Below are 19,125 nucleotides of genomic sequence, written 5' to 3' on the forward strand. Positions count from 1 at the left end.
CCCCACACATCCCCACGTTGACCCATCCATCCCTACCCTGTCTCGCCTTGCCCCTATCCTGCCCTGTATAGCTCTGCCCTGCCTCACCCACCCCAACCTTGTCGCAGTCATCGGTGTTATGTTCCACTTTGCCCCTGTCTTGCCCTACCCAGCCCATTCCCACCATGACCCGTGCTGCACCTAACCAGCCCCATACAGCACTGTCCTACCCCACACACCCTTACTGCCCCACCTTGTCTCTACTCTGTTCCTTATAGTTGTACCTTGCTCCACCCTGCTCCGCCCTCCTTCGCCCTGCCTCATCCTACCTCACCCTGTCCCATCCTGTCCCTCCCTGCTGTACTATGCTCCTAATAGCTGTACCCTGTCCCGCCCTGCCCCTACCCACCTTGAGCTCCTCGTTCTCCTGAGAGAGGTTTGCCGGCTCTTCGTCCATCACCCCGAGGCCGTTGAGGGAGAAGCTGGCTGTGACCCCCTTGGCACGGGCACGGTTGTCGTACTGATCGCCCGTACCCTGCACGATCCGGTAGAACTGCACACACACACACACACACACACACACACACACACACACACAGTAGGTTAGTTCAATAGTAGTAAATAGCCTCCTAACTGCTGATACAGATTAATTATTAAATTATAGTTTATCGCTTTCCTCACACAAGGGCATATAGCAGCTAGGAATATAATTATAATTCTCCTATCATACTTAACGTAGCAAACATATAACTAAGATTATATTGGCAGTGAACAGCTCCTATAGTTCATTCACCTTAAACTGACCCAGATTTTCGCCCTCTGTAGCCTATTTCACGTAGCTTGGTGGAAGAAAATTACAGTACTACGACTCTACATCGCTTCCATTGCACTCCTCTGTGACTAGCATCATATTTTAGTTTTAATATAGTTACAACTCAGCATTCAAGATGGAGAGTTGACAATTTATGGCCAAGTTAGAGAAAAAAGGGGTATAGGCACATACTTATAATTCTCCTGTCATACTTAATTTAGAAAACATATCAGTTAGCTTAGAATAGCAATTAATATATCCCAGGCATTCCACACAACCACATGACCTTCAAACATCAACAAATACCCCTCCTAAGCTAGATTACTGGGGATTCTTGAAGGATACATAGGAAGTTTATTTTCTTTTTGCTATCTCAGGACGATTTTCTTCTCTTTAGGATAGACTTTTCAACTGGAGAGACAAGATATGGCCTACATTAGCTTTTTCTCTGCCAAGGGCCTCTTCTAAACTAAACTAAACCGTCTGACAGAAGCAAGAATAAGCTATTAAAAGACGTTCTAGTGTTGATGTGGTTAATTCATGGTCGGCACAACTCAGGTACTCTGTTTCATCTAACGCCAGACGATTTTATTCAGCTGAGAGTGATGATAGAGGCCTGAGAGTGTTAATTCCATCCCCATTAGTTTTTTTTCCTGGTCACAAGCACTCAAATATCCCAAGAAAAACTTATTCACCTGAGAGTGAGCATCATTGCCCGAGAGTGTTAATATTGCCTCCACTAACCCTCTCATGGCCAGAACAACTCTAGTAAAGTTTTCTGTTTCAGGTGACGAAAGACGATTTTGTTTAGCTGAATCATGGGAACTTCAAAATAGAGTTACTGTCACCATGAACCCTCTCGTGGTCAGAACAACTCTAGAATTCTATGTTAGCTAATGTCAGACGATTTTATTCAGCCAGGAGTGAGTCATAGGAGCCCGAGATAGTGAACTAGGGCGTGGCTAACCTTTGGGCCGAAGATGAGGAGGACTGTGGTGGAGGTGCTGAGCTGGGTCCTCAAGAAGCCAAACAGGTACTTCACGTCCGGTCCCGCCTCCTTGAAGATCAGCAGACTGGTGGTGAGAGGAGGGAGAAGGGCACTAGTAGTAGTAGTAGTAGTAATAGTAGTAGTAGTAGTATTAGTAGTAGTAGTAGCAATAGTAGCAGTAGTAGTAGCATCAATAGTAGTAGTGGTAGGAGGAGCAGCATTGGTGGGTGTGGTTGTATTAGTATTAGTAGTAATGATAGTAGTGGCAGCATTAGTAGTAGTAGTAGTCGCAGGAGTAGTGACAGTAATGGTGGAAGTGGTGGTGGTGGAGGGGGTGGTGGGGCTAGTAGTAGTAGTAGTAGTAATAGTAGTAGTAGTAGTAGTAGTAGTAGTAGTAATAGTAGTAGTAGTAGTAGTAGTAATAGTAGTAGTAGTAGTAATAGTAGTAGTAGTAGTAGTAGTATCATCATCAGGAGCAACAGCAACAGCAGCAGCAGTAGTAGTTGTAATAGTTGCAGTAGTAGTAGTAGTAGCTGCAAGTCCAGTTTCACCTGAACGTGAATGCAATGGACCACAGGTTGAAGCAGTCCTCCTGAAGGGCACCAGTTTCCTTTCAGAGTGACAAGGAGGCGGTTGAGAGACCTTTGTTTAACCGCGTGAAGGCGTCTCTCCAGCACAAAGGGGGAGGGGCACAAGTTGGACGTACAGTTGCGGACATAAATATCGATACAGTTCATTATGATAAATAAGGAAAAAAGTGCCAGAGAGGGATGCTTTCAGGTTGGTGGCAGCTATATTACCCGGTGGCTCAACTGCCTGACTGTGCACACGTCCTGCAAATACTTCCATACTCCACGAAAGGAGGATGGCGAAATTCAGAAGGACAATTTAAGCATGCAGTACACCAGGTTCACCTTTCAGATGAGACTGAGGCTACATCAACAACAGCTGTTACTACTGCTACGACTACTGCTACAACTACTACTACCACTACTACTACTGCTATTACTACTATACTACTACTACTACCTTACTACTGTTATTGACACTGCTACTACTACTGCTACTACTACTACTACTACTACTACTACGACTACGACTACGACTACTACTACGATAAAGACGAACCCAGTGATCAGTGACCACTGAGACCCAAGGATGCGATATCAGGAGCCCAACAAACCTCTCAGAATATCATGTTAAAGTTTCATATTTGTTCGACCTAAAAATGGACCAATACAAACGTCTGAAATTGTACAGTCAAGTATATAAACTCGCATACTCTTTCACTGCGTCTACTTCACGCTTCAGGCAGGTGCGTCACTTTCCTCCTCGACTCGACATATCAAAGAGCATCATTTCTGGCAGAGTAATATACCCAGCCACTCTCAGTTGAAAAATTTAGCATGCTTCTGTCCACAATGGTACTTAATAAAATGACGAAAGTGTTATACAGTGACCGCGAAGTTGAGAGAGAGAAAGAGAGAGAGAGAGAGAGAGAGAGAGAGAGAGAGAGAGAGAGAGAGAGAGAGAGAGAGAGAGAGAGAGAGAAAGCCGTAAAGCAAGCAAAAGTATTCAGTCAGGTAAGAGGCAGACGAGACCTACAAAAGAAAGCAAAATGGAAAAGATGGGAAAAATTGGGCAGACTTAAGAGGAACTAAAGAAAACTACCTAAAATGAGAGCCTGAGAGGACAGGGTGTTATGATATGAAGGAAGGGACTACATAAGAAGTGGAAGGAGATTTCGAAACACAAATTAACACACACACACACACACACACACACACACACACACACACACACACACACACACTTACTGAAACATAACCATGACGATGTTGACGACGGCGATGTTGTAGACGGCCCACGAGATGTACTTTGCCTCGTCGAAGAAGCTCTCTGCCTTGCGTACACTGAAGCACACCTTGACCCCCCACATCAGGAACAGCACCTCACCTGCAACGCAATACAATGGGGTAGAATCTTGGGCAGTGGCGCTCAAATTAAGAATCATGGAAACCAAACTTATCTAGCCAAACCTAACCTAATCTAACCTACCAAATTGTAACCTTAACTAATCTAACCTACCGTAGTGTGACCTAACTTCTAATCTAAGTTATCATAGCTTAACTGAATCTAATCTCACCAAACCTTTTGAGTATCTGAAATCACAAAATTTCCAAATAATTTTCCTGAGGCAAAAACTTTCTGACTAATACTTTCTCCGTCCATCTTCTCCCGGGCAGCATATCCGGTTGCAAAACAAGATGAGTTCCTGGAATTTAGAAGCGATTTGCATGCTAAAGACACAATCGGAGAGGAAATTAATGGATGTTGGGGTGAGAATGATTTGCTACAATATTATCAGAAAATCGGCCATCAGGTTTCTTTTGCTGTTCTCATCTAGTTACCTTGGCAAAGAGGAGTTTTTAGAGGTGGTGAGCATGAAGCTGAATGAGCGTAAATGGTATCGCGTGGAGGAAAGTCTTTGCTCTGCCATTACCGTGACTCAACCACTAATGCCCAAGTAAATGGCAAAAACGCAATTTCAGCCTTACCAATGAGTTCTTAATTCGTTTTTTGAGTGGTTCATTATGTGTTCACAACCTGTCCTTAATTTTCAATCATCCAAGTAGTTAAAATTTCATATCCAACGTGCTTATTCGAGTGGCTATCCGATGCTTTCTTTTCCAAATAAAGATGTAGGCTGGATAGGGGCCACGGAGACTATCTTATCGTGACCAAAGAGCCACAGAAATGAAAAGGAAGAGAATCACTGCTCTTAAGTATCTTACAAGTGTGTGTGTGTGTGTGTGTGTGTGTGTGTGTGTGTGTGTGTGTGTGTGTGTGTGTGTGTGTGTGTGTGTGTGTGTGTGTGTGTGTGTGTGTGTGTGTGCTTTGTACATGTGGAGACTTTGTACATAACGATTACTACTGTACTGTAGTTATTCTTGAGTTGTGAGTAAGATTTCAAGGCCTGAGTTTTCCACATAAAGTACTGCGAGGCATAGGTTTATACGTAACTGCAAACATTCATTCAGTATTTTTCACCGCAATGATCTAGGAGTAGGTAGAAACGCAGGCCCATACAAATGTGAACCCGGTGAACTGCAGGCCTAAGTTCCTCTTCTCCATCATCCTCATGTCATGGGAAAGGAAAGTAGCTGAGAGACGCTCGTATAACCAGCTAGTTCAGTCCTTTGGTGATGTCAGTGCCACCACATGAAGGCATCCCTCTCCACCACCAACCGTGAAGATGCAGCTAGTGGACATGCACGCTCCAGTCGTGTGTTTATCGATAGCTTTAGTATCGGGGCATGCGTATTACTGTTTCATCTTGCACTGTGGGAATATTTTGTCAAGTGCATGATTGAGAACAGGTAAATGACTGGTTACAAGAAAATCGCTCGGTAGATGAATGACGCAACTTGTGTTTTTTATTTTAATAGAAGAAGAGGAGGAGGAGGACGAGGAGGAGGACGAGGAGAAGAAGAAGAAGAAGAGGAAGAAGTATCAACCACACAAGCGTCATTATTTCAAACAATACATTTTTTCTAAGTCCCACTCATCCCCTAGAACTTGACGTGCGATAATCCCCACATCCCCCATAGGGTAGAGGGAAACAAACTGTGCCCAATAGTCTGACCGGCCAGGAAATAGGACTCGAGTTCTCCCAGCTGCGAGGGTGATGTGCTAACCAGGGGTACTCACTGCTTCCACGTGGTGTCTGAAGGCACCTTGGATTACTACCTATCGACCACACGAGAATCATTAAGGCAGACAGTCTCACTTTATCTCGCTTCTCCTCCACACTACGACACGCAACTGTCATACGTACAATCCCGGTCCCTAATCTCAGTTTTGGGTCCGAACTTGCTTTACGTCAGTGTAGGGTGGCGTGAAGTGTCAAGGTAACACAGTGGGCGCGGGTCAGGGGGAGGGAGATGCTTTGAGTGTTCCTGGGGCTTCACTTAACCCCCTCACCACCATAACATCTTTTAAATTCTATGCTTACAATTTTCAAGCGATTATTTCCAATTTATAAGAGATTCTTTGAAGTGTAAGGGTTTGATGTAACTTTCATTCAACTTTTCATTAACAGAGTGTCTTCCAGTGCTGAGTAAGATGGCTTGGTGTTAGTCATCATCATCATCATCATCATCATCATCATCATTATATCTCTGAGATCTTGCAACATTGTTTTTATCTCTAATGGTGGAATAGCAGTCATTTTTAGCACGCAGACTCCTGTGACCAATTTTCAGCTCAATACAATCCCCTGACGTTAGCTGAAACAGAGGACAAGAGTTGCGCCAATCTTGAGAGGGTCAGCGGTACAGTATTAACACTCCCAGTCTTCCTTACTCACTCAAAGCTGAATAAAATCGTCTGGCGTAAGCTGGAAACGCGTGCTAGAGTTTTCTTGGTCTTAAGAGAGATGTCGGTCTTATAATACTCTGTTGTTTCAAGAAAAATTAGTTGTTACATACTGAACTGGAAGCAAGGATAATGTTGAAGGCATGAAGGTGTACTGAGCCGAGGTAAACAGCGCAGTGTTGAGCATAGAGGGTGTGTATCATTAAAGGATCTAGCTACCCTGTCCTCCCCTCCCCTTCTTCCCTCAGTGTGGGTCCTAGTAATTATCTCAGTCTCTCTAATGAGTACAAACAAGACACTCGGGAATATGGCGTGTGGTGTAATATGTGGGTATGTGATATTGCTGAAAATTTGTCTCTAAATGAAAAGATACAAGAGTGTACATATTAAAGTGAGATACTAATTTGCTAAAGCTGTATCAACTTTCATAAAAAAAAAAAAAAACTTAGACATTCATTCCATACACAGAAGCTTCTTGTGACTGAGTGTATATAATAGTTTTTACCGGGGTCTGAGTCCATCTCAGGACAGACATTTATGTGGGTGTTTCAGAGAGAAGCCTTCACGTGGTGGCACCGACATAACTGGGTGGTTCCACTCCCCAGGTGGACAAACGTCCCTCAGTTTCCTTCCAGTATCACCAAATGAAGGATGATGGACTGCAGAAGGAGGATAGTTTCAACCTGCTGTCCACTGGGTTCACATCTCAAATGAAACAGACATTCCGACACAAGATGTTTCCGCAAGACGCCTCACTCTACACTCTAAAAGCCTAAATGGGAGCGAGACTCTTCTCCGATGACAGAAAAATGTTTAGTGCCGTTGAAAGGCAGCCTCTGTAATATAAATATGAAAATTCAAAACACCAATAACCACTCTTCCTTTACATCCCAGTAATTTTGCACAGGCCTCCAGGGCATACTGATTTCTCTTTCTGAATTATATATTTGAAGCTATTATTAGTGTGATCACAATTGCAAGCCGTGTATTCGTGTCATTATCGATTACACCTGAATTTTGCTGTCGTAACCGTAACCAATGACAGCACCTATGTATCATCCCATGTCTGACAAGCTCCAGTACTTATTACATTCCTTCATACACATCACACTGCACACAAAAACTAACCTTAAATACACAAATTCTGTGCGCATTAGGTAATACTGATATACTGTGCTAACATTTTGATTTACCGACTAGTTACCATAAAAAAAGGAAATCACCTGTTGTATTTCCATAATTTTCATGCATTCTTTTCAAATCCCTACGAAAAACTGAATATTACTGTGCAAATGAGTCTACCTGTGTGCTTCTGCAGTATGTCTAAACTCTGAAAAACAAATTAAAGTTACAGTATACACACACACATCTACCTCACCTATGTAAGTTAGCATCACTTTATACACACACACACACACACACACACACACACACACACACACACACACACACACACACACACACACAAAGCACACACACACACACACACACACACACACACACACACACACACACACACACACACACACACACACACACATCTACCTAACCTGTGCAAACTAGCATCAATTTAAACTCACACACACACACACACACACACACACACACACACACACACACAGCCTTTCGTCCGTACTTCCTATCCTCCCTCTTCAACCACTTCTACACAAGGAACACGATGCATCTTTTCAGGTCGACCTATTTGCATATATACCTCACTGTTTGACCTCTGGGAAAAGTACGAGTCTCTAGCTTAACCAGAGAGAGAGAGAGAGAGAGAGAGAGAGAGAGAGCATGTGGTAGAAAACTTGATAAATGCCGAATTATGCAAAAGCCATATTGGTCCTGCCTGCCGAAACTTTATGCTCGCTTATTTAACTTCCTACACCATCCACTTATGCTAAGCTAAGAGAGAGAGAGAGAGAGAGAGTCTAGAATAATGATAATGGGATAGCGACAGAGCGAATATTTTCTGTTGATAGTGTGGTGGTGGTGGTGGTTGGGGTGCTAATATTGTAGTGGTGGTGGTGGTGGGTGCTATTATTGTGATGGTGGTGGTGGTAGTGTGGTTGTGGTGGGGTGGTCTCTGTTTTGGTGGTAGTGATAGTAGTGGTTTGATAGTAGTAATGGTGGTGGTGGTGGTGGTGTGATTGTGATGAGGTGGTTGTTACTTTGGTGGTAGTAACTGTAGTGCTTTGATTGTGGTAGTGGTAGGAGTGTTGTTGTGATGGCAGGTGGTGGTGGTGATGGTGTAATTGTGGTGAGGTGGTTATTAATTGATGGTGGTGATAGTAATGATGGTGGTGGGGGGGGGGCTGCTGTTGTGGTGGGAGGCTGGTGATGGTGTGGTTATGGTGATGTGGCTCTTATTCTAGTGGTGATGACAGTAATGGTTGACAGTGGTGCTGATGGTGTGATGGTGGTGGGAGAATGGGTGTTGTGGTGGTGGGGGGGCTGGTGTGGTTGTGGTAGGTGGCTGTTAAGTGGTGGTGATGAGAGTGGTGGTTTGATAGTGGTGATGATATGATGGTGGTAGTGGTTGTGATATTATAGGCATGTGGTAGTGGTGGAGATATGGAACTGGTGTGGAATAGTAGTAGTAGTAGTAGTAGTTGTTGTTGTAGTTATGGGGATGATGTAGTAGTGGGGGTGGTGATGGTGTTGGTGGTATGCTAGTGATGGTGTGAATATTAATGGAGTGTTGGGGCGGTATTGCAGTGTCGTTTGTGGTATGGTTGTCGTTGTAATGGTTGTGGTGGTGTTGTGAAAATGATGGTAAGAACAGTTGTGATAATCAACAGTAACTGAGGTGATATCGTTAGTTCCGAAATTGTAGCTAAAAATAATTTCATCCGTACAAAATGCTCTCAACTCTCTAACTCGAACTCTTCCCGCTCCTTCTGGCACCTTGCCAAAAACCTTTCTAACAACTTTACCTCATCATCCTTCCCTCCTCTTTTCTACTCTGATGGCTCTGTAGCTATTTCTTCTACTGATAAAGCAGATCTCTTCGCTCAGACTTTCTCCTCCAACTCCACCTTAGACGATTCCGGTGCTGTTCCTCCCTCACTTCCCCCCTCTGACTTCCTCATGGCTAACATTAAAATTTCTTCAGCTGATGTATTTTCTGCCATTGCTGGCCTCAGTACTAATAAGGCATATGGGCCTGATGGAGTCCCTCCTGTTGTTCTCAAGAACTGTGCTTCTGTGCTTACTCCCTGCCTAGGCAAACTCTTTCGCTTTTGTCTGTCAACTTGTACCTTTCCTTCTTGCTGGAAGTTTGCTCTCATTCAGCCAGTCCTAAAGAAGGGTGACCATTCCCAACCCTCTAACTATCGTCCAATTGCTTTAACATCCTGTATCTCAAAAGTTTTCGAGTCAATTCTTAATAGAAAAACTTTAAAGCATCTTTCCTATCACAACCTTCTTTCTGATCGTCAGTATGGGTTCCGTCAGGGACGCTCCACAGGCGATCTTCTCACCTACCTTTCAGACTCCTGGTCATCCTCCTTTCGGGACTTTGGCGAAAGCTTTGCCATTGCACTTGACATCTCAAAGGCTTTCGATCGAGTCTGGCACAAATCTTTAATTTCCAAACTGCCCTCTTACGGTTTCTATCCTTCTATCTGTGCCTTCATCTCTAGCTTCCTTTCTGGTCGTTCTATAGCCGCTGTTGTAGACGGCCATCTTTCTTCTCCTAGATCTATTAACAGTGGTGTTCCTTAGGGCTCTGTCCCATCACCAACACTCTTCCTTTTATTCATCAATGACCTTCTACGCTGTACATCTAACCCTATCCACTCATACGCTGATACTCCACTCTTCACCTTTCCATTCGATTCCCACAATGTCCATCTCAGCAGTTACTTCAACAGGCAAGGGATGAGGCTATGGCACACCTAATGTCTGACTTGGCTCGTATCTCTGACTGGGGTAAAAATAACCTGGTTGTTTTTAATGCATTAAAGACTCAGTTTTTGCACCTATCAACCTGACAAAATCTTCCACAGGTATACCCACTTATGTTTAATAATACTCAACTTAATCCTGCATCATCGTTGAACATGCTTGGGGTTTCATTTGCTCGGGACTTGTCTTGGAAAGATCATATTACATCTCTTGTAAAATCTGCTTCCAAACGATTGGGTGTGCTAAGCCGACTCCGTTCCTTCTTTACCCCTGCACAATTGTTGACTCTATACAGGGGTTTTATCCGCCCCTGTGTTGAGTACAACTCTCATGTATGGGGGGGCTCCCCATATACAACTCTTCTCAATAGGGTGGAGTCAAAGGCTTTTCGTCTCATTAACTCTCCCCCTCTTACTGACTCCCTTCAACCTCTGTCTCTTCACCGCAGTGTTGCATCTTTATCTCTTTTCTATCGCTGCTTCAATGGTCACTGTTCCTCTGAACTGTCTGCATGCATTCCTCCACTTCTACGACGGGCGCGTAGCAACCGTCTAGCAGCAAACTCTCATCCCTTTTCTGTCCAACTTTCTAATGCAAGAGTCAACCGTTACTCCCAGTCCTTCATTTATGCAACAGGTCAGCTCTGGAACTGTCTCCGTCTGTCTGTATTTCCTGCTTCCTATGATCTCCAGTCTTTCAAACGCAATATGTCCAGGCATCTCGAAATGAATGGATCTTGAATTTGGCTCTCTCTTGTATTTTGTTTTTCTCTTGGAGGGAACAGTATTGCGGGCTCATTGCCTTTGGTTCCTTCTTCCTCACATAAAAAAAAAAAAAAGCTGAGGTAGTAATATTAGCAATGGTGGCAGCTGTAATAGTAACGGCTGTGACAGTGTTATAATGACGGTGATATGGATGTTATTCTGGTTGTGGTTTATAGCAGAGATGATGCCATAACTGATGATTACAGTGTTGTTATACAAGTGTTGGTGTATAATACTGTAACTTTGGTGCTAGGGGTAATATATCGCTTATTATAGAACTTCAAACAAAGGTGGCGGCAGTATAATGACCGCTGTGTTTTGCCACTGTTATAAGCAACTCTATAACAACAGAAATAGTGGTGTTGTAGGAGTGTAACCATAATAACAGTGACGATAGTGTTTGATGTAGCGGTATGATGCAACAATACAGTAGGGTTTCTGTGCTCACCCATGGCAAGAGAATGATCCCACCAGTCGTACTTGCACTGCTTGAACTTGAGGCCCTGGTAGTCCTTGATGTACTCAGCACTGGGGGTGGCACTCAGGGTCCAGGCGCCGAGGTACACCAGCACGATCAGCAGGATGGGCGTCAACCACTGCAGCAGCTGTTTGTCCGTCAGCTTGATCTTGTGTGCTGAGGTAACCCGGTACGTCAGCGATACTCTGTAGGGAAGTATAGGAGTTACACACACAAACAAACACACACATACACACACACACACAAAGAGAGAGAGAGAGAGAGAGAGAGAGAGAGAGAGTTAAAGGCACTGAACCTTAGTCGAAAATCCAGCTTTAGAGTTAGATATATCCACCAAGGCAATACTTTAGATAAGGTAGGCAAGGTACTATTGCAAAGCTTTATATTTTTCCCAAAAACAAAAGTCCTACTAAAATAAATATACACAGACTTACCAAAATATCCAACTAATACAATTAAGGTATGCATAAGCGATATATACTTTGCACAGACAACTCAACGTAACTGCCAAAACAAACGACTGCACGCACAAGAAGGTAATTCACGCACAGATAAAGATCTCACCCACGCACACGCTACTTGCACATCCACAGACTATATTGCGAACAGAAAGAAACGCGTAAAGACAATAGTATATTTTGTTTTTCTTACAGTTTCCATTAACCTGTTCAGTAAGCAAGATAAATCCTAAATTTAAAAAATCGTATGGAAAAAACAAGAATGTCCGTAAATCACGTCACTGTAATGAGAAAGTTAATCAGAGACCGATTTAGCCAGTCTTAAGAGATAATATAACAAGGGCTGCAAATTATAGAAGAGTGAAAGAATAGCCCAGAAATATGGAAGTATAAAATGGGAAGGGAAGGAAAGAGGGCATGCGGCGTTGGTGAGAGCGGAAACGACTGGGAAAGGAATGTAAGTTAGGAGAGAGTGAGGATGGGGAAGAGAGATATAAAGAGATGAGGTGAGAGTGATAGTAAGTGATTGAAGGAAACTGGAGTAGATGGGAGAAGAAGAGGGATAGTGATATTAAGTAACTGACGGGAACTGAAGTATAAATGAAGAGACAAACTGATAATTACGTGACTAAAGGGAATTAAAGTAAAAGGAAGAAGGAGATTGCTAATGAAAATGGGGGTATATGTGGTAAGGGAAGAGTGAGAAAGTAATATGAAGGCTCTGGTGTGTATTTTCTTTCATGATTCTCTGTGACACTATTTTCATTGCTACTTTCTCAGCATCAACGTATCATCCTATAGCCCTCCACATACCAGATTAACTTCTGATAAACAAGGCCTCTTTACCCTCACCGTCACATAGACTTTGAAACCTTGAAAGACACAACTGCACACAAGATAAAATCGATTCACTGCGTATTTCACAGTAAGTTCGGCACATTCATAGGAAAAACATTAAGGCAGCCTCTTTTGATCCAACATTCTCAAGCAAAGTTGGACTAGCAAGCGGCAAAATATGAGGTGACGGACTGCTGCGGCGATCATTTTCCCGGCACACATCAGAGGTAACTTCAAAATGACCCCATCCATCACACCCGGCCCCACACCTCACACACCTGCTTCACTGTTGGTCAGAAGGCACTCAAGAATATGTATAGTTCGCTTACCCCAAATTGTCAAAAAAACCTAGCCCCCCTTTTCAGCTCTGTCGATGGCCAAGCGTAGTCAGATTGGAAAGTCGGCTTAACTAGTAACCATGGAGATTCATGCATACCTCACAACTAAAGCCCATGGAATTCTATGTAAGCTACGATACATAGGCTCTTAATCTCGTCCGTTATGGAGGCTCCATAACACCTTATCCTAAGCGATTTTATTTTGCTTATTACACCTTACTGTCCTCTCCCGTGTTACCTAATTCCTTGTAATATCACCATACTGTGCATAAATAACCTTAAAAAGGATATTAACCAGCCTTATCCAATAATAAATCGCTAAGGAAGAGATGCTAGGGAACCTCCATAACTGACGAGAATTCAAATCATATAGTGCTTAAGATGGGGAAGGGGCTCCCTTCCGCCAAATGATCTCGATAGCGTAGTCGTGGGTACTTGTGGGGAGATAGGGAAGTCGATTGTGGATCGTCAAACGCAGCCAGAATAAAGTCGTGAGACGCTGTGTCGACGAAGTGAGTTACACACTCTAGGGCTGTGGAATTTTGTTGCACAGTTATATCAATAGTGAGTTACATCGTAACGGAGCGTGACGGCCTAATGACCCTAGTGTCGGGCCTTCTCTCTAGCCCCTCTCTCCCCTTTCTGATCTGAAGGGAATCTCTCCGACATTATATACAGCTTGGAGAGGATGTGTGTGTGTGTGTGTGTGTGTGTGTGTGTGTGTGTGTGTGTGTGTGTGTGTGTGTGTGTGTGTGTGTGTGTGTGTGTGTGTGTGTGATGTAGTGTCTGGTAGATTTCCATTCACGTGGACTAACTGATTAGGGCTGGTTACTCCACGTGTTTCAATACGTCATGAAATTCTTGGTCGTCTGGACTACGAGGATGTTTGAAATACATTATATGGTTATGGATTCATGATGGTCTAGGACAACAAGATTGTGAATAGACATTATGTGAATTGACTTTCCTAGTGAGAAGCTGTGTACGTCTCCAGCAGACACTACATCCTGTACATTGTGTTCATGAGATACTGTATATACTAACGCATATATAATGCCTATATAATGTCTACAGTGAAAGCAAACCAACTATAGTCTGCTAAAAATGTACTGGTGTTAAGATTGTGGCAGAAAGGGTGAGAAGGGAGGTGGAGACCATAGAACCTCCTCTACTAATATCTCAAATTCACAGTGGCTATATTCCTTAATGACTCTTGTGCAGTCGACAGGAACAAAACTTTAACTAAGTGACAGAATGGAGAAGCCAGTGGTGCATGGCATAACACGTATAGCTCACAGATGGAAGAACCCTAGGTCGATTGTCGTGCCTGTCAGACTCTTGGACAAAGTTTGTTTCACAGTGCCCCTGATCACCTAGCAATGCAATTAGGAAACTGGATTTAACATTGCATAAATCTGTTGCCTGCCGGCCTGATCCTTGTGCACTCGGTAATCATTAATCTCAATAATAAGCTTGAGTACTGTACGATGACGTCTTCATTCTAATACCATTACCTCCAGACGATTTTATCCAACGATTTCATTCAGCTTTGAGTGGAAGGAGTTGACTGAGGCAAATCTAACCATTCCACCTTGAAAAGTCTCTTCGAAGCTGAATAAAGGCATATTGAGGTAGTAGTGATAAAATCAAATACGTCCTCCGTTTTAAGGGTTAAGGTTGCGAAAGCATGGAACACTTCTTTCCTCAATGAACCTACTCTAGAGCGTCTGTTATAATCTGACAAAGATCCTTAACCTATTTCATCTCAGTTCATGGCCAGGTGTAATCAGATTGGAGGGTTGATTTGGCCAGTAACTAAGGTGATTCATTCCTGCCTCATACTAAAGATCATGGAATTCCTTGCCATTTCTCCCCATTATCCAAGTTCCGTTAGGTAAAAAAACAACTATCATAAATAACACAACAAAAATGCCTTTACATGAATTGTCTTTTTCCCCAAGACCTTAGTAACACGCAGAATATCATTGCAAATTATTTAACTTTATAGGGAGGACGCAGAAAGGAGCAAGTGAAATGTTTCCAGTCTTCTTTTCTTCTGTTTCTTCTTTTCTTCTTCCTGCAAACACAAATCTTACGACAGGGAATAGATCGTAAATGCATTCGAGATTCCCACCCCTCTACCCTCACCCTCACCGCTATCCTCATTTAACTTTAATTTGACCTACAATTGCCATCTCTCCATCATGAATGTTGAGTCGTAGCAATAGACTCTCACTAGGAAATGATGCTGGTCACGAAAAAAAAAATGCTATGCAAAGAATATCGAGCCTTACCAATGTCTTTTTCTGATACTCAGTTACATAAAATAAACTGTAAGGGGACGACAATCTAGGCCAGGTTAAGCTAAAAAGAATATAGTGCTCCCTCTTCACAACCGAATACAATAACACTTGACTTGAAGTATCAGAGGAGGGTGAGTGCAGCAAGTGTTCGGAAACAACTGAAGGGCTAATCTAGACATGATCCGGTGGGCTGCAGGAACCGACCACTTTAACCGTGCACTCCACGAGATCTTTAGCCGAGATTAGGATGAAAGATTGTCTGTGCTGTGAGAATGAAATGCGTGAGGTGAGTATATTGTTGTGTGAACGGTCAGATTGTTGACAAAATGATTGTTCGTGAGTGTGTGTGTGTGTGTGTGTGTGTGTGTGTGTGTGTGTGTGTGTGTGTGTGTGTGTGTGTGTGTGTGTGTGTGTGTGTGTGTGTGTGTGTGTGTGTGTGTGTGTGTGTGTGTGTGTGTGTTACTGAAACTGGAGGGTTAATTGTTTTTGCATGTGATCCGGTGAACTGAGGACTGACGTTGCCCTTCTCCTTAAGTCCGTCCTCCTCCTTTCGTGGTATTGAGTAACTGTGGGAGGTATGTACAACAAGGCAGTGGAACAACCTGGTTATATGGGTCTCAATACGTGAAGGCGTCCCTCCATAACTGCAAGTATGAGTAAAAGGCCTGAATAATTCATCCTAATCTGACAAAGCTTTCTAATGCCATTCACAATTTCCCCAAATCCTCTCAGAGCCTCCATAGTCCTTTCTATAGTCCCTCCAGCTTTCTCAATATTTCCCAGTCCCCTCTGATCATCCTTCTCAATGCCTCCCGAGCCCTTTCTTTGTCCCTCCAGCCCGTCCCAATCCCTCTCTGCCCCCCCCTATCCAGCCCGCTCACCTTCCGCCTCCCCTGACTTAATTACCTTCGCCTTTCGAGTGGCTTTTCATAGTCCTCTGCCTCATTGCTACCTCTTGTCCTCTCCTTACATCATCCCTCTCTCTCTCTCTCTCTCTCTCTCTCTCTCTCTCTCTCTCTCTCTCTCTCTCTCACACACACACACACACACACACACACACACACACATCTCATCTGGTCCCTCATTCACTCACCCCGACCCGGCATCACTTGCATATTTCGCCAGCGTTTCATCTCAGTTGCACCCGCCTCGCCTTGCATGCCTGTCACATACCCTTACTGTGTGTGTGTGTGTGTGTGTGTGTGTGTGTGTGTTTCTCTGTGTATGTTTCTGTCTCTCTCCCTGTGTCTATCTATCCATTAATACATCAATCTATCTATCAGTCTATCTATCTATCTATCTATCTATCTATTTATCTGTCCATCTATAAGTCTATCTATCTTTCTATCTATCTATCTATCTATCTATCTTGCTCTTTCCTTGATCACCTCGCTTGACATATATCACCCTTCCTCACATATTTCTCACCCTGCCTCACACACCTCACCCTGCCTCACACACCTCACCCTACCTCACACACTTTACCATACCTCACACACTTCACCCTGCTTCCCACACCGCACCCTACCTCACACATCTCACCCTACCTCAATCTGCCTCCCACAACTCACCCTTTTCACCCTGCCTCACACGCCTCACCCTGTGCCTGGCCTCTCACCTTTGTACCTGAATTTCCATACCGGTGTTTTTTGCAGTGTGTCTAACGTGCGTCTGGTGTCTGGATTACATATTTTATCCCATGGCAGAGGAGCTACGCACTTTTCCTCCCTCCAGTTTCCTCCTCCTTTTATGCAAGGTTCGTGTAGTGTTATCTTTCACCTGTGTTATTCCATGCTTTAAATCACTACTATTTTTACTGCTGCCACTACTACTACTATTGCTGCTGCTGCTACTACTACTACTACTACTTCTACTACCGCTGCTAATTGTGAACAGAGGGCAAACGTTATATCCACAGCAAAGGACTACAAATGTGGGCGATTGTGTGTGTGTATGTGCCAACGCAAGATCGCGCAAGCAGAGTGAGAGATGAGTTCTGGACAAATGTGGAAGCGTGCATGGAAAAGCTTGAAAGGAATGTCAAAGTGCTTTTGATTGGTGATATGAATGGTAAAGTAGGGAATGTGAAGGTGGAAGGAGTAGTTGGTGAGTGGGGTGTGCCTGCTGAGATAGATGAGAATGGCAGTGCTTTAGTGGACATTAGTGCCGGGGGGGGGGGTGATAGCCAGTACCCTCTTCAGGCACAAAATGATCCACAGGTATACATGGCGAGTGATGAGAAGGGTGGGTGGTGAACTGCATGGAAGGAAGGCAATGATTGATTATGTGTGTGTGGATGAAAGAATGTGTAAGTGTGTAATGGATGCAAGAGCATATAGAGGTTGGGGGAGTGGACTTTCTGACCACCACTTGGTGGTGGTCAGAATCAAGATCCAAATAAAATGGAGAAATAGAAGAAGGGAAGGACGGGAGGAAGGATTAGATGCAAGGAGAGTGGAAAGGCAGAATATAAGAGAGAAGTGGAGGAACGATTGGGAAAATATGGATTGGAGCAGATGAGGGACGTGGAAGGTGTGTGCAAGATATTCACAGAAGAAAAATGTGCAGCATGTAAGATGGTGTGTGGGGTGAAGAGAAGACGAAAGGGGGTGCAAGGAACAGCATGGTGGAATGAAAAGGTGGGACAAGCTGTGACACAAAAGAAGAAAGCAAGTAAAGAATGGGTGACAAGTAGGGGCGTGGAAGAAGTTGAGAGATGGAAGAGAGAGTTATATGTAGAAAGGAAGAGAGCAGTGAAAAGATTAGTAAGAAAGAGTTAGAAGTGAGTGGATGGGGAATTAGGAAGGAATTTGAGTATAATGTGGAGGGACTAAGAAAATGTTCTGGAAAGAGGTAAAGAGAAATAGACAGGGTGGCAGTGAAGTTATTCGGGGAGTGTAAGATAAAAAACGGTAGATTACTAATGGAAAAGGGAGAAAAAGTGAGCAGATGGAGAGAACACTTTAAGGAATTGTTGAACTTAGAGAATGAAAGTAATGTGAGTATAAGTGGCTGGGGAATGGCTGGGAGAAGGAGGGAGGTGAGAAGACAGGAAGAAATCAGTAGGATGGAAGTTGTGGAAGCAATGAAGAAAGTCAAAATGGGGAAAGCCCCAGGAATTGATGGTGTGTGTGGTGAAATGCTGAAGCATGGGGGAGAGATAGTAGTAGATTCTACTACTATCTCTCCCCCATGTGGAAGATGTGCAGATTGGCCTGGGAGGAAGGTAGAGTCCCAGAGGATTGGAAGTCAGGTATAATTATTCCCTTGTACAAAGGAAAAGGGAAAAAAGAAGTGTGTGACAATCATAGGGGCATTTGTCTTCTTAGTGTAATAGGAAAAGTGTATGGTAGGTTACTTACTGACAAAGTTAGGGAAATAATAGAGGAATTAGTTGGAGAATAGGCTTTAGGGATGAGGTTGTGTGGATCATATATTCATTCTTAGATCTTTAGTTGAAAACTTTCTAGAGAAAGGAAAGAAGTTGTATGCGGCCTTCATGGTTTTGGAAAAAGTATATGACAGAGTGGATAGACAAGGACTGTGGAAAGTATTAAGAATATATTGAGTAGATGGGAAGTTGTTGAATGCTGTGAAGAGTATGTATGAGGGTGTTAAGGCTGCAGTGCGTGTGGATAGTGAACTGAGTGAATTTTTCTATTTGAAGGTTGGACTGAAACAGCGATGTGTCATGTCTCCATGGTTGTTCAATCTATACATGGATGGGTTTATAAAATAGATACAAGGTAGGGCAGTGGATGTTGGAATGGCCCTAATGAGAGAGGGCAGTGTTTGGAAACTCCCTGTACTGTTGTTTGCAGATGATACTGTGTTGTTAAGTGAAGAAGAAGGGGAGCTGCAAGGCTTGGTGGATGAGTTTGAG

At 43.5% G+C, this 19,125-nt stretch overlaps 1 protein-coding gene across 1 annotated transcript in view; it reads right to left on the minus strand.

Annotated features, from left to right (window-relative positions):
- Positions 1 to 19,125, minus strand: part of LOC145401967 (putative G-protein coupled receptor CG31760) — a 348,699-nt gene that overhangs the window by 3,560 nt on the left and 326,014 nt on the right. Inside the window, exons 12-15 of the mRNA XM_080274074.1 lie at positions 11,277 to 11,491; positions 3,596 to 3,734; positions 1,758 to 1,863; positions 389 to 532 (exon numbers count right to left, since the gene is read on the minus strand). Coding sequence (XP_080130200.1) covers positions 389 to 532; positions 1,758 to 1,863; positions 3,596 to 3,734; positions 11,277 to 11,491 — 604 coding nt within the window. The remainder of the gene's footprint in view (positions 1 to 388; positions 533 to 1,757; positions 1,864 to 3,595; positions 3,735 to 11,276; positions 11,492 to 19,125) is intronic.

The sequence above is a fragment of the Coenobita brevimanus genome, chromosome 6, assembly GCF_032717465.1.
Source record: "Coenobita brevimanus isolate Jiangsu-jjx chromosome 6, ASM3271746v2, whole genome shotgun sequence".
NCBI classification, from domain to species: domain Eukaryota; kingdom Metazoa; phylum Arthropoda; class Malacostraca; order Decapoda; family Coenobitidae; genus Coenobita; species Coenobita brevimanus.